At 39.3% G+C, this 13,527-nt stretch overlaps 1 protein-coding gene across 1 annotated transcript in view; it reads left to right on the forward strand.

Annotated features, from left to right (window-relative positions):
• The window catches only part of DCBLD2 (discoidin, CUB and LCCL domain containing 2), a 354,867-nt gene that overhangs the window by 243,027 nt on the left and 98,313 nt on the right, over window positions 1-13,527 (forward strand). Inside the window, exon 8 of the mRNA XM_085622359.1 lies at window positions 1,408-1,623. Within this exon, the coding sequence (XP_085478485.1) occupies window positions 1,408-1,623 (216 nt within the window). The remainder of the gene's footprint in view (window positions 1-1,407; window positions 1,624-13,527) is intronic.

The following is a 13,527-nucleotide window of genomic DNA, read 5'->3' on the forward strand; positions in this document are numbered from 1 at the left end:
TAACTTGGCTAAAACCTGCTCCCCTTCGAATACTGAGCTGTTGCAAAACTATTGCAAAAGGCATGCATATCAAAGCACACTTGATACAATTGTAGTGTGCTATTTGGCAGCTTCATCATTGAGACACATTGCCCTGAAAGTTTCTGGCTACTGTGAAGGATCTGTGTGAAAACTCATTGGCCTCATAATGTTCATAAAACATTTTTTTTTGTTCAGAGCTTAATTAGAACTGCAGCACTTTTATTAAATATCCATTCTATTCTCAAGACTATTCTATTCCTGGTAGTTCTGACTGGGCATTTAGTTTGTGTGATTAGTATGTAAAACTGTATCCAAGTCTTGCAACCGCTTCCATCTTGTGAAGTTTGATTTTTTTCCATTTGCCCTACCTTATAGAGAAAGTGTACAAAAGGAGTAAACCCAATATTCAGTTGATGTTCTGTAGTACCAGTGGCCTGAAACACTAGTTGAACAACTGTGCCCAACACACATGCTGGCCAGTAAACACTGGCTATCTCAGGGCATAGATAAAATACCTCATAATGCTTTTGCCTTACAATTTCAAAAGGAACAATTGATGGACAGAATGCCGAACAATGTCATACATTCACCCCAGTACAGGGATCTGGGCCTAAATCCATCGTTTTTTGCTCCCCGTGCCATTCAAGTTTGAACCCAGCCATATGAAAATCAGTCTTGACCCTGCGCCCAATGGGAGCAATTAAGCCCGAACTGCCAGGCCTCTTCCCCCAGGGACTGGAAACAAGCATCCTAGGACCTATTTCGGGGTTTCAGCCCTCATCAGCCAGGATAGCTTGACTCCAGTGGCATGGAGAGAACAGGACCCACGTCTGGGCATACCCGTCCCACTCGGTGTGACAAATGCAAAGAGAATAATGGACAGATTGCCAGTCCCAGGGTGCTTGTTTCCGGTCTAGGGAGGACCTGGATTGGCAGTTTGGGCTGAACTGTTACAATGAGACACAGGGTCAAGACTGATTTCCATATGGCCAGGTCTAAACTCTGGTGGCGTGGTGAGCAAAAGAACAATGTATTTGCCAAGATCTCTTGACTGGGGGTGAATGTTCGATTTGCTCTGCATTCAGTCCATCATCTGTGTGTCGATTACCATTCAATTTGGCACCAGTACTTTGCAAGGTTAGCACAAAATCTATTATCAACCTCATGCAAACTGGTTTGTCACAAATGGTAGAACTATTGGATGGCCTCATAGCCTAGAAAGGGAGAGGAGCTATGGAATATGTAGGCAAAAATGTATTATCTATCACCGGAGTATCAGTACGCTCCTCATCCTCAACTTTTTGACATTACTCAAAATGTAATTCCACTTAAACTCTGACTGCCACAGAAATGACATGGTGTATTACTTTCAACTTGCACTTCCAGGTTGTTATGGGACTCTTGGAATGGAATCGGGGGTAATCCCGGATTCTCAGATAGCCGCCTCATCAACTCTCGAATGGACTGATGCCTCCGGTGAAATAAACATCTGGAGCCCTGAGAGAGCCAGGATGAAAAAACATGGACCTCCATGGGCCTCCGAATTCATAGATGAAAACCAGTGGCTACAAATAGACTTGAACAAATTCAAGAAAATTACAGGTAAGCTATCCAACATTTTGAATGACAAGCATTAGTAGTAAAATATGAGTGGCAAGTGTTGTTTTTCTCTGTGGTTATGAACCAGTAAGATCGATATTTCATAGGAACGTCACCACTTTGCCCCATGTAAGGTCATTAGTATGCATTTTGTTTTCCTCTTTCTGGGAGAATAACAATGTAAACATTTCCAGGTCTTATCGCATTAACATTCCTATTTCCAGGTCTACAAGGGTAGGTAGGAGAAGAAGTGCTCAGAGCTAAGGGAAAAGAATAGCTGCTGTCCTTTTAGACGTATTTCCTGCCTTTGATTTGTGTGAAGTGTCAAACCAATATGCATTTGCTAGAAGTAAGTGGCTCATCCAAATTTCTTATGGGACTTGATGCACACCACCTGTGCTGTCTGCTTCACATTGGCACATACTGGGTTTAAGTACAGGACGTGTAGATGCATAACAGTGTTCAGATGTATGAATATATTATTTATCCTAGTTTTCTTGAATTGTGTTAGGAAACAAAGAGAATACACATTTACTAATCACAATTGTACATGATCCCAAAGGTAATAGAAATCAATGTCGAGCTGTACGAGCCATGCAATCATCCCCCAATTCCCTCACACATCATGCTTTATGGTACTGGAGCTCCTACATTCCTGGACCTTTACAGATAATATAAACCAATCTAATGTAAAACACAGGATACGGTGTTTGGGCAACAGTGAATATTATCACTCTCTGCCATGTATTCTTAATGGTTCTACTCTATTGTGTAAATCATAATTGGCACTTTGAGAGGAGGATACAGTAAAATTAATGAATGGGCAGAAAAGGTTTATCAGTACTTTAGTGTCAATATGCACAGATCCTGGAGTCCAACTTAACAATGTCAAATTTGTAGCTGTGTATTGACAAGACCATGTTGCAGATATCAAAGGCAAGTCATGTGGTAAGGAGATCACTTTAGAAACTTTGCATATTACCAAATTAACTAGAATGGTTGTTCCAGCTTTTATCGTTCTACAGTGAAACCAGCCAAACAATTGACTTGTCAGGGACTCTGGTAAGGACTGATGGCAGGGTAGACAGAGTAACAGAATATTGGATACAGAGCTGCCCAAGATCACACAGGGAGTCAGAGGAGAATGGGATCCAAAGGGAAAGATCTGCAGAAGGGAACAAGAAAGTTAAGGCTCTGAAAGAATAGGCAGTCAAGAGGCAGTTTGGCATTCTGACTAACCCAGGATGGATATACAGATATGTATGTATGTGTGTGTGTGTGTATATATATATACATATATATATACATATATATATATATATATATATATATATATATATATATATATATATATTTATATATTTCAGTCTGGCCCAAGTTCGGAGGCTCCCGGGTGCTCTGAGGCGGTGCACGCGAGGCGCAGCAGGACCCGCTGCGAATACAAGAATTCAGCTTTTCCCATAGGGAAGTTTTTTCCTCATGCACTCCCGTGTGACGGAGTCAAAAACCACACCGGGTTTTAGATCAAATTACAGTTTCTTTATTTCAGCATCCAGCAAAACCTAACGCGTTTCGGTCTCTACGGAGACCTTGCTATCAGATAATGACTGTTGCTCACTCTTTACAAATTCACACATTTTTTCTCACACATTTTTCTTCATTCTGGACATGTTTGAACAATCATTTATTTTGCACAGTGAAACGTTGAATCAAGAATTATGGTGTGGAATGGTTCGCCCACTAGAGGGCTTTATTATACTTATCTAAGTTGTTTAAATAACACATCAATTGAAATGTATGATTATAATTTTAAAAAATTGGTGAACTCTTGCACCAGCATCTAAATTAACGAAAAAAATTTAGTGCGAAACAGGTTTTGCCCACTGGAGGGCCTTGATATAATTTCGTGGGTTTGTCAATTTAACTCTTTATGTTATCTAGTATGACAACAAATGCCTGAGTTAAATGCAAAAACTATAAGAAACTTTAATTTTGGAAGTATGCTTTCTGTGAAAAAGATAAAAATCAACGTTTTGCGCCATTTGTTGAATCAACAAACTACATGTCCCAGAATGCCTGTACAACTTACAGGAAGTGATGTAACCCAATTGGTTTCTCCCCCTTCCCCTTTATTTAAAAGCACAAATTTTGTCAAACACACTACCTGTGAGCAAGGTCTCCGTAGAGACCGAAACGCGTTAGGTTTTGCTGGATGCTGAAATAAAGAAACTGTAATTTGATCTAAAACCCGGTGTGGTTTTTGACTCCGTCACACGGGAGTGCATGAGGAAAAAACTTCCCTATGGGAAAAGCTGAATTCATATATATATATATATAACCACATTCTCAATTAAGGGAAAGTGGGGTAAAGCCCTCAGGAGCTCCACACTGTAAGAATGAAACTCAGTTCGCCACCCTCAATTCCTATTTCAGATACTGACTGCAAATACCCACATATAGTATATACATGCAAAGGCATGGTCTGTGAAGTGGATACATATGGTAATGTTATAAAAGTAACTCTAAGGCAATGGACAAGAAACACCACCTCGGTTGTCAGCTGTGCCCACGGATGTTGGCGATCAAACCGGAACAAGCAAGGTGGTAACAGTAGAGGTGCAGAACTAAATGCACAGCTGTGAATGGATAAGGAGCTAGCAAGGAGGAACGCTTAACAGGATAGAAGGAAAAATAAAGGGCACGCTGGGCAGAAAGCAAGTGTTGACGCAAATGTATTCGCTAACAAAATGCTTTTACTGATAATGTGCCAAGTTTACATTTAAATATAGATATTCTAAATACAGAATTTGTAGTGGTTAATTATACTAAAATGTTATAGGACTGCAAATAAATAAAAGCACTGACTTAAGTTAGCCTGTCTATGCCATGTTAACTGATAAATAATGCATTAACACTGAAAGGCCCGTTATTCCAAATTGAATAGTTGTTTGCGCACAATGTTTTTTTTATTACAAATGCTCTCTTTTTCCAAAACCCTCTATTACCTAGTGAATAGGCGTTTGTTATGTATCGGACAACTGAGTTGCTGACATTCTATTGGAGAATGAGGAAGACGACAACAAGTAATGTTACAAAATAGAATTTGTGTGTTTATTTTAGTGCATGTTCCTAGAGTAGAATTCCTTTCCCGACTCTGACTGGAGAGTCTCCTTTAAGTTTCTCGATGCCTTTCATCATGAGAGACCGCTTTAGTAAAATTTTAGTGGATTGTCTGCCAATATCTTTGAGCTGAGAACACTTTCCAGCTTATGTTGAGAATACTTTCCAGTTTATAATGCAAAGGCTTCATGCTTGCGTATACATTTCTCTCTCTCTCATCAGTACTTTTCATTGGGTTTTTGAGCAGACATCTTTTCCTGTCATTATTCCAGATTATTTAGAATAGATCATTTCCTTTATGCAACACGCGTATTGCTTTATTACAATATTAACTGTGATTCTGACGAACATTTTGTTCTGTTTTATAATTACGGCTCCCAGTTTTATGGTATTTATTTGTTTAACATTTTTGTCTGTTTTTATCCAAATTTATTTTTTTGGCCTTCTTGGTATTTATCCATATTTATTTTGTGTTTTGAGATTAAATGGAGACGTAAAACGGTATGTTTCCACGTTTACTTAACTCTTGGGCATTCATTCATACATGGATGCCTGTCACGTTTGGCAAATTAAACAGCCGTGTATAACAAAACACTACACTCACTGATGCATATTAGTTTTATACTGCAAATATGTTAGTTAACATATGCCTGTATTTAAGGAAATCGCTTCCTGTTTTTAACTCTCCATGCGGTTTATCTGCTCAGCTGTTGCCTGGAATTAAAGAAAGACAGCATGGTGAGACTCTCTCAAGAAGCAACATTTTCAGTATTTTTCCGCCTTTAAAAATAAATTCAGACAGGAAACACATTCTCTGTTTCTGTAAAAATCAGTAACAATGGAAAACCGGAAGACTTATTTATAATCAAATGTCTATTGATGAATTCGATAACATTAACCCGTTTACCGCGGCGTAAAATCCGCCGTGGTGCAGGAGTTTCCGTGCGCGGGCAGGGCCGCGTCGGCCAAAGGACGTGCGGAGCACTACAGAGGTAGTTCTCGCGACGGCCGTTGGCCGACACACACATCGAAGGGGATAATGCTGAGAGCTGAAGATCAACATCTAATGAATAAACAGATTAAAGACTAAAAAGAATTGAAAATAAAACTCAACTCACACTAATTCTCTTTATTGACTGAGCTAAAAGTCTTTAATGATTTATTGTTATGTAGATCATTGCTCCTCTTTCCTATTTGTCGACGAAGAAAGGTCCATACGATCAGTGACTGGGGTTATCTAATGATTACACCAGAAGATTGAGATATAGAAAACCACGCTCCCCCCACAAGTAACAAACCTCACGAGAGATGGAATCTGAGACAGCAGGAAAGAGAAGGTATCAAACTAGAAACTGGGACAAAGTTTAAGGAAAGAAAGAAGGCATCGGTAAAATGTAAACACAGAAGGAGAGAGTTCAAGTGTGCACCAAAATAGTGTTGGTACAGAATTCAGGTGAGCACTGCAGGCAGTGCTAGTTCAGGATTACAAATTAGCTACATCTCAGCAATCAAGAATATCAAAACAAGGACTAGCAAATACTCGGGGATCAAAGATGGTCTACAGGGACAATGCTACAACACTGGACTGGGCCTAAAAGAGCTCACTGCGATCATCTGCCAGCCACAGGTGTGCTGAATTGCTCCACCCACCGTTGGCTTCCGGGGGTGGAGATAAAGCAGTGTGCAGGGAATTCTAGGTAATGGAATTTTTAGAATGAGCAGACTGGCTTCCGCAAAACCCGGTCTGGATCGAAATTAGATGGGAATTTCCGAATAGCGTCCAAGAGCCTGGAAATAGGATATGCAGATAATGGTGGGTACATAAGCTTATTAAAACTCTGGAGAGTGCCACAGTCAGGCCCCCTGGTGGTGGACACGAGAGCACAGGGAGCAAATTGTTACAAGAATATAGGATTGAGAGAGTATTGCAGTAGTTATGGCAGGTACATTAAATTCCACTTTTACTGTGGATACTATTCTTACAAAACCCTCAAGTATCTGCTTCAATTTAACAAAAACTCAAGGGCAAAGCAATTGCGTGTGGAGGAGCCCTCTTTGAAGATAAAGATAACGTTTACACGCAAAAGAAGCTAGAAGTTAATTATTATTCTTGTTAAAGTGTACCAAGAGAAAAGGCATTTGATGCGACAAGTTGTAGTCGCTGGGTGCATATGTGCAGAGGCCTAATGCTCGTTCTTTGTATATACCGGACGTTTATCATAATATACATCACAGTTCGGTACCTCATATCCACCTACCTTAATAATCTACGTATTTTTTAAAATTATTATTGAATTAGCACAGTTAGTTAAAACCATTGCAATAAAATGTCATCATAGCGCTGTTACCTCGTTAAAAGCAATAACAAAGAAAACCATAAAATTTAAATTCATATACATATTACTGACGAGGCAGTCTTGTAGTTACTATTATAATCACGTGACAGGTTTCCAAAGCCAAGGATAAAATAATTTGGTACAGGGAATCTAAGGCAGAGGGCGAAAGAAGTCTGTGATAAGTTTTTTTGGGGGGAGGGACTGGTAGGGCGGAAGAGGGTGAATGCAGATTGTCCAAGAGTCTCACAAATTTTCCAGCCCTTGCAAGCACTTGAATGTCTAGGGAAATAAAGAAGAGGGCAGATGTCTCCCAACATGTGCTGATGCCCCTTTTTAAAAATAAGGGTTTTAAAAGAAGTCTTCTGGGAGTGTCAAGGGCGGGACAACCGCACAGGAGATGCAACCATGATTCAGACTTGTAGTTGCACAGTCTGCAGGCCCCCTCCTCACTTAATAATCTAGGTACACCCCAGAAACCTTGTGCTGCCTTCAAATTCCAGTCACTTCACCTTTTGAGCACTGGAACACCCTATCACCAGACATTTGTGCATCCCTTCTCCCTGAGTTCAAGCTGGTAATGAAAGAAAATTCAATGAGTCTTCAAAAGTTAACACTACCCTTGTATGCTGTAAATATGTATACTTTCTAATCCAGAGTGCCTTAACAAATAGTGAAATGTATTGTTGATACGTCTTCCAACGCCTTTGTACTGCCATCTTTCAGAACTCTCAACCCATATCAAAGTATGCATCCTCTTCAGAGTGTAAAACATTTGTTTGAAATGTTACAGTGCTGCATAAATAAACGCCTACATTTACCCCATTTAAAAACATTCCCATATTTAGTGGTACCTTACCAAGAGATAACATGATTTATCTAAGATTGTGGATTTTGGTCATGCGAAGAAGCAGGCTTTAGAAAAAGATTGTGAAAAATGATATCGGTAAGTTTCTGAAAATTTCAAAAAGGTTTTTTTTTCCTAAGCGTTAAAGCTCAGAAACTTTGCAACATGTTTAAAACGGTTATAAATATCTGGTTAGGGTCGCTACAGGAAGACCCTTACAAAAACCTTCTTACAACACAAGAATTCTGCTGGACATTAATTGTTAGAAAATACTCCAGCAAAGTTAAATATGTATTTATTTGCCTGAAACTTTGCTCACAAGTCAAATTCACAAAATCTTTAAATTCCCACAGTAGTAGAATTGGGAATTTCACAGCCGTTTGCTGGTGGAAAGTAATCCTGTACAGCCTTAGTTTAGAACTCTGTTCTCCTGTCACTGACTTAGGTAACAAGTATCGTGTCCTCGCTTGTGACAGCATGGACAGAAGCTAGTAGAAACCCAAGATGCAAAATGCCTGATTACTGTAACTCTTTGTTTAAATTGAGCATATTGACTACATAATTACATGTAAGAAATAGACTGGACTAACACTACAATTAACAGACAGGAAGTTATATGTAGCTCCTTATCCTAGACCAACCTGAAACAAGTGTCCAGTGTATCCTTTAAGGAGTCCTCTGTTTAGAAAGCGCTTTTAGCAGAAATTACCACATGCATGACTTACCTAAAGACTAAGCTGTTTATGCTACTGGACTGCAGTGATTGTGTTGTAAAGTATTAAGATAGCTTAATGAATGAAGCACCTGCTTCTGACAGGTCTATGACTTTTAGATCACAAATTTGAATCCCAGAATGGCAGCTACAGTCTTTCAGCCTTCCTTGTTTGATGAAATGATAGCCTTACCAGAGGAAAACCTTCTTGCTGACTAGGTTTCAATTAAAACCCATGCATTTTCTGGCAGCTTTCCCAACCCAGGGTACGAGGTCACCCTTGCTCCCTCCTTGGCCATGCAATGGCACTATATATCAAAGCACCAAACAACGTATCCTATTTATTTTTTATACCCCCCAGAGAAGGCAATTCCTTTGTCCGTTATTATTAGCTCTGGGGATAAGATATCATGAGTTGGCGTTGGCTTATCTATTATCCCTAGATAGTATAGATGTTATATGTGGAATATTAAGTTATATCTTAACTGTGTTTAGGATTCGTAGCAAATAATAAATCTTGACTCTGTTTTAAAGTGTTTTCAAAGATATGCATGTTTTAAATCGTTTTTTAATGCATATGTATTACTCTGTGTGTAAGTGTATATGATTTTATGCAAACTTTCATGGCTCAGTTGAGTCGAATAAAGTATCTTTTGATTGGTTGAAGTCTTTTGATTGGATAGCCAATACCTCCTATTTACAGGATAACGAGATAGGAAAGTAAACCATGTCATAGCTAGAGTAGCTCAAAGAGCCAGATGTAATATATTTGTGATGGGATCACTAGGATCATGTTTTAGTCCCAAGTTCTGAAGAACTGGACAGTATTTATGAATGAGGGGAGCAGGGCAAACACGCAGAGATACACATGACCAGTTAAAATGACATGTCCCTTTGAAATCCTTTTTTGACTAATAACTCTGACATCCAGCATATTTTATTTTCCCTTGTTGTGAGTAGTTCCAGAATCCGGGCTCCCAGGTCTGATTCAGTATCTCTACCACTTAAGCACCAGAATCGCTTTCTGGGAGTTGCTGTGTGTAAACTATTCAAGGGTTATGGACCCATGCTTGGTGGACTGTAGATAAGAAGTACTTATTAACTACTGCCCAATCCCACAGCTCAACATCACTCTTCATCACAGCGGCGTATTGAAACTTGAGGGTGTCCCCCTGCAAAGTACATGTAGACCCCCCCCCCCCCCCCCCCCCCCCCACACACACACACTCCGGACCTAGTCCAAAGCTCTCAGGCCAGGGTTCTGCCAGTCCTGAAGGGGGCCCCCAGAGTTCAGGGCCTGTTGCCGGGTGTTTGTTATGCCACTGGTTCATCATTATCATTTGATTTCATTGTGTGGGCTGTGTACAAGTCATTACTTTAATTAGGTTGTGTTTTAAATGCAAACCTGCCTTCCCATGGTCAACAAAGGGCTAGATTTAATAACGGGATGCAGAGAAATGGGTAGGCATGGAATACCTAGATTTAAATAGATTCCCTCATTACTCTATATATTGGATTACCAATCTTATTAATAATCGTGCAGTTGCAACAGGATCACAGGGGTCACTTGTTTTTCGTGGCAATGGGATTTACATTACCTGTTCTCAAAACACTGCACCATATAAGACGGTTCCCTACCACATACTACATTTTCTTAATGTAAGTGCCATTGGATACATTTAGGAGGCAGTGAAATAGAGTACCCTGATAATCCAGACTGCAGTCGTCAACTTCCCCTCCTGCAAATGAACAATCACTGTCCTGGCACTTCATCCTCTTCAACATAATCCACCAGTCAGCGTTATACAATGTTACATTCGAATTTCTGAGGCTCATGGCAAAATTTGACACAATATATGGTGTCTGTATGTTGTTCCTCTAGTACGGTTCTCATTGAAAGCTGTAATAAATCCTCGTAGATAACTAGATGTATGCTTTTATTTACCTTTGAGCAAATTTAAACGTTTTCAAACTATGCAGTTTTTACTTTCTGTCTGGCTAATTGTTTCTGTGATGCCTAGTGTTTAATGTGCATGTATGAGTCTTTGTTTGATGATTTGAAATGCACTTATGCATTGCTCGAACATGTTGGTGATGGATCGAATCAACACATTATCTAAGCAGGAGAACCTTTGTGTATCGCAAACTTCATGGATGTCATTGTGGGTGTAAACTGTGTTCAAATGTATTGTTGCATGAGGTGTTGGAATTAGCAGAGTTTTTATTTGGTCCCGAAACTTTATAGGTGGCCTTATTAAATGGTTCACATATGTCTTTCTACTCTTCTGTCGCTAGCTATATTCGGTACCTAATAGGGTACTCCCATTGCCACTAGGTCCACATGGGCTCACACTCTATTTCCATTAATAACAATTTGAAAATAATTTGTAACTCTGTTTCATGATATAGTTAAAATATTGGCATCATTAACGCTTCTCTCGTGTTTGGCCCTGACAGCAATTGTTTTGACAATAAACTGAGACATGCTCCTAGGATATAAGGTCATACTGTATATGCCCTGTAATGTTTAGGAAACAGGCAGGTGACAGGAAAGCCTATATAGTCTGTCCTGTCATAGACCCAGTATTTTATTAGTGAGATACACCCTGCCAGCCCCCAAAGTTATCAAACCCAAGATGCACATGCACATGTACTTATATCTTGGGTCTTTTTATGCAACAGCGTAATACAGAATATGTTTAATATAGTGTTGTAGTAATATATAGTGACAATTGAAATAGCTTTAGTGAACATAAGGAAAGTATACAGGGTAAAGAAATTATGCAATGTGTTGCATATGTATTCCCAAGGTAACTTAACAGCCTAATTGCTAGTAGCTCACAATCTGCCTCTATGAGAAATGCGGTAAGAGAGCAACACACTTTAAGCAAAACTAAATGCAGCTGATGCTAGCGCAGCTGAGAGATAACCATGGGCTGTGCCTGGGGAAGAAGGCAAATTTCCTTGTACATGTGCCTTTTTGGATCAGTCTGTCCATGGTGCCCATTGTGCGCACCAATGTGCCATTTTGTATTGATTCTCACAAAGTAAAAATGGTGCATGAGAAGGTATTTTCATCCTCTTGACTATTGTGAAAATATTAGTGTGAGAAATTATGTTGAGGAAATAGTCATGTAACGACCTGTTGGCTTGCTGTTTCTCTTGTACCTTGTGCTACGACAGGCAGAGTTTTGTATTGAAAATAAGCACCTGTATCACGTACTTCAGGCACACTTATGTAAACAATATGGACTAATAATAAGACCCAGACATAGCATGGCAACGTTGAGTAGAGCATTATGCATAGGATATTGGTAAGGGGTCAGAAATAGGTACTGGAGGCTTCAAGTGGGAATGACTGTGGCATGCACACACTGTTAACCCTCCCCCAAAATAAAACACACACTTAGACAAATGTAATATGGTGTATATTTGCTGAACTATGGCCAAATTGTCCAAGGAGGCTTTAAAGAAGCACTGGGAACAGATACCGTGGTCTGGGTAGAATATTCGCTTTCAGCTCCTATATTCTTTGTAACCAGAAGTATAGAGTATACTCAGCTTCTCCAGTACCTCCCTAATGTTCATTTGGAGTGGGTAATTGTTGCTTAATAGTATACATAGCTAATCTTTTATGCAACTTCCCGGGTATTTGACATTCTCTTCTACTCATTGGAAAAGTGGCTTTGCCTTTAGATTGAAGGCACCCTTGCCTGTTAGAGTTTGATTTAAGAGTTCCAATTTACTATAATAAATTTTAAGTCTGCTACTAACCCTTGCAGCATGAAGCGTGTACTACTTTGCAGACACTTGGCTGCCATGCATCTTTATGATGATTCCGAACTTGAGCCTTTATGGTTTCATTGAAAAAAAAACAGAAGAGCGAGGAAGGGGACATACCTGCTTTGCACCCCTTTAGAGCCTAATTTTGTCTTCCTCATCCCACAACCCATTGAACAGAATCTTGGTTGTATGATTTTCATAATTAGCCATTCTACATTTCATCAGATTGTCTCCATTCTATTTTCTTTATTGGATATTACAATAATAGCCATCTTAATGTGATGCCTTTTCTGCATAAAAATCCTTCAATGATGTTTATTGATTTTAATAAAGTGTGTAAAGCATTCGATGTAGCCAAAGGTTTCAATGGCTGCGACAAAGCAGAGTCCACCTAATTTGGGTGTATCTAAAACCTTATCAGGTGCCCTTAGCTTACCAAACATTTTGTTTGAATCTTACATTCCATATTAGGCAGATATATTTATGGCAGTAAGATGGGTCCTTCGTCTGTTTAGGAATTAAGGCTATTCTTGCTTCTTCCATCTTACTTGTGACTTGACCGTCATATAAAATGATTTAACCACTTATAAAGACGTTTACTCGCAAACGTTTTGTAGGACCCACTAAATCAGTAGGCACTGGTTGTTTTGTTTGAATTCAGTGTTTTGATTTCTGCCCTCCCTTTTCAAGTATTAAACATTCTGTTTCATCTTATAAATGTGTGGCTGATTAGTAGATCTACAGCTTGAAGACATATTTTTAGTTATTTCTCTGATTTCTCACCTTTCAAGGTTTCTTTGAAGCAAAAAGCAAAAGTGCAGGCAATTATAGGACTGCACCTCAAACAGAATATACTCAGTCTAAATAGTCTAATATCCAAGACCTCTTCATAAACTATTCCTGCTTCTAACACAGGGACCAATTTGCCAGCAATAGTTTTGATTTCTTCTGGGCTGGTATGTGGGAAACGTATATTAGAATAATAATTTTCCATTGCAGCACATGAACACTTTATCTATGCACTAGAATGGAAGCTCTTCTTACATGGACTAACACAGTGTGTGCCCAATAATATGCTGAGTTGTAGTAAAGAGGCTTGACAACATAGGAGC

The sequence above is a fragment of the Triturus cristatus genome, chromosome 8 (assembly GCF_964204655.1).
Source record: "Triturus cristatus chromosome 8, aTriCri1.1, whole genome shotgun sequence".
NCBI classification, from domain to species: domain Eukaryota; kingdom Metazoa; phylum Chordata; class Amphibia; order Caudata; family Salamandridae; genus Triturus; species Triturus cristatus.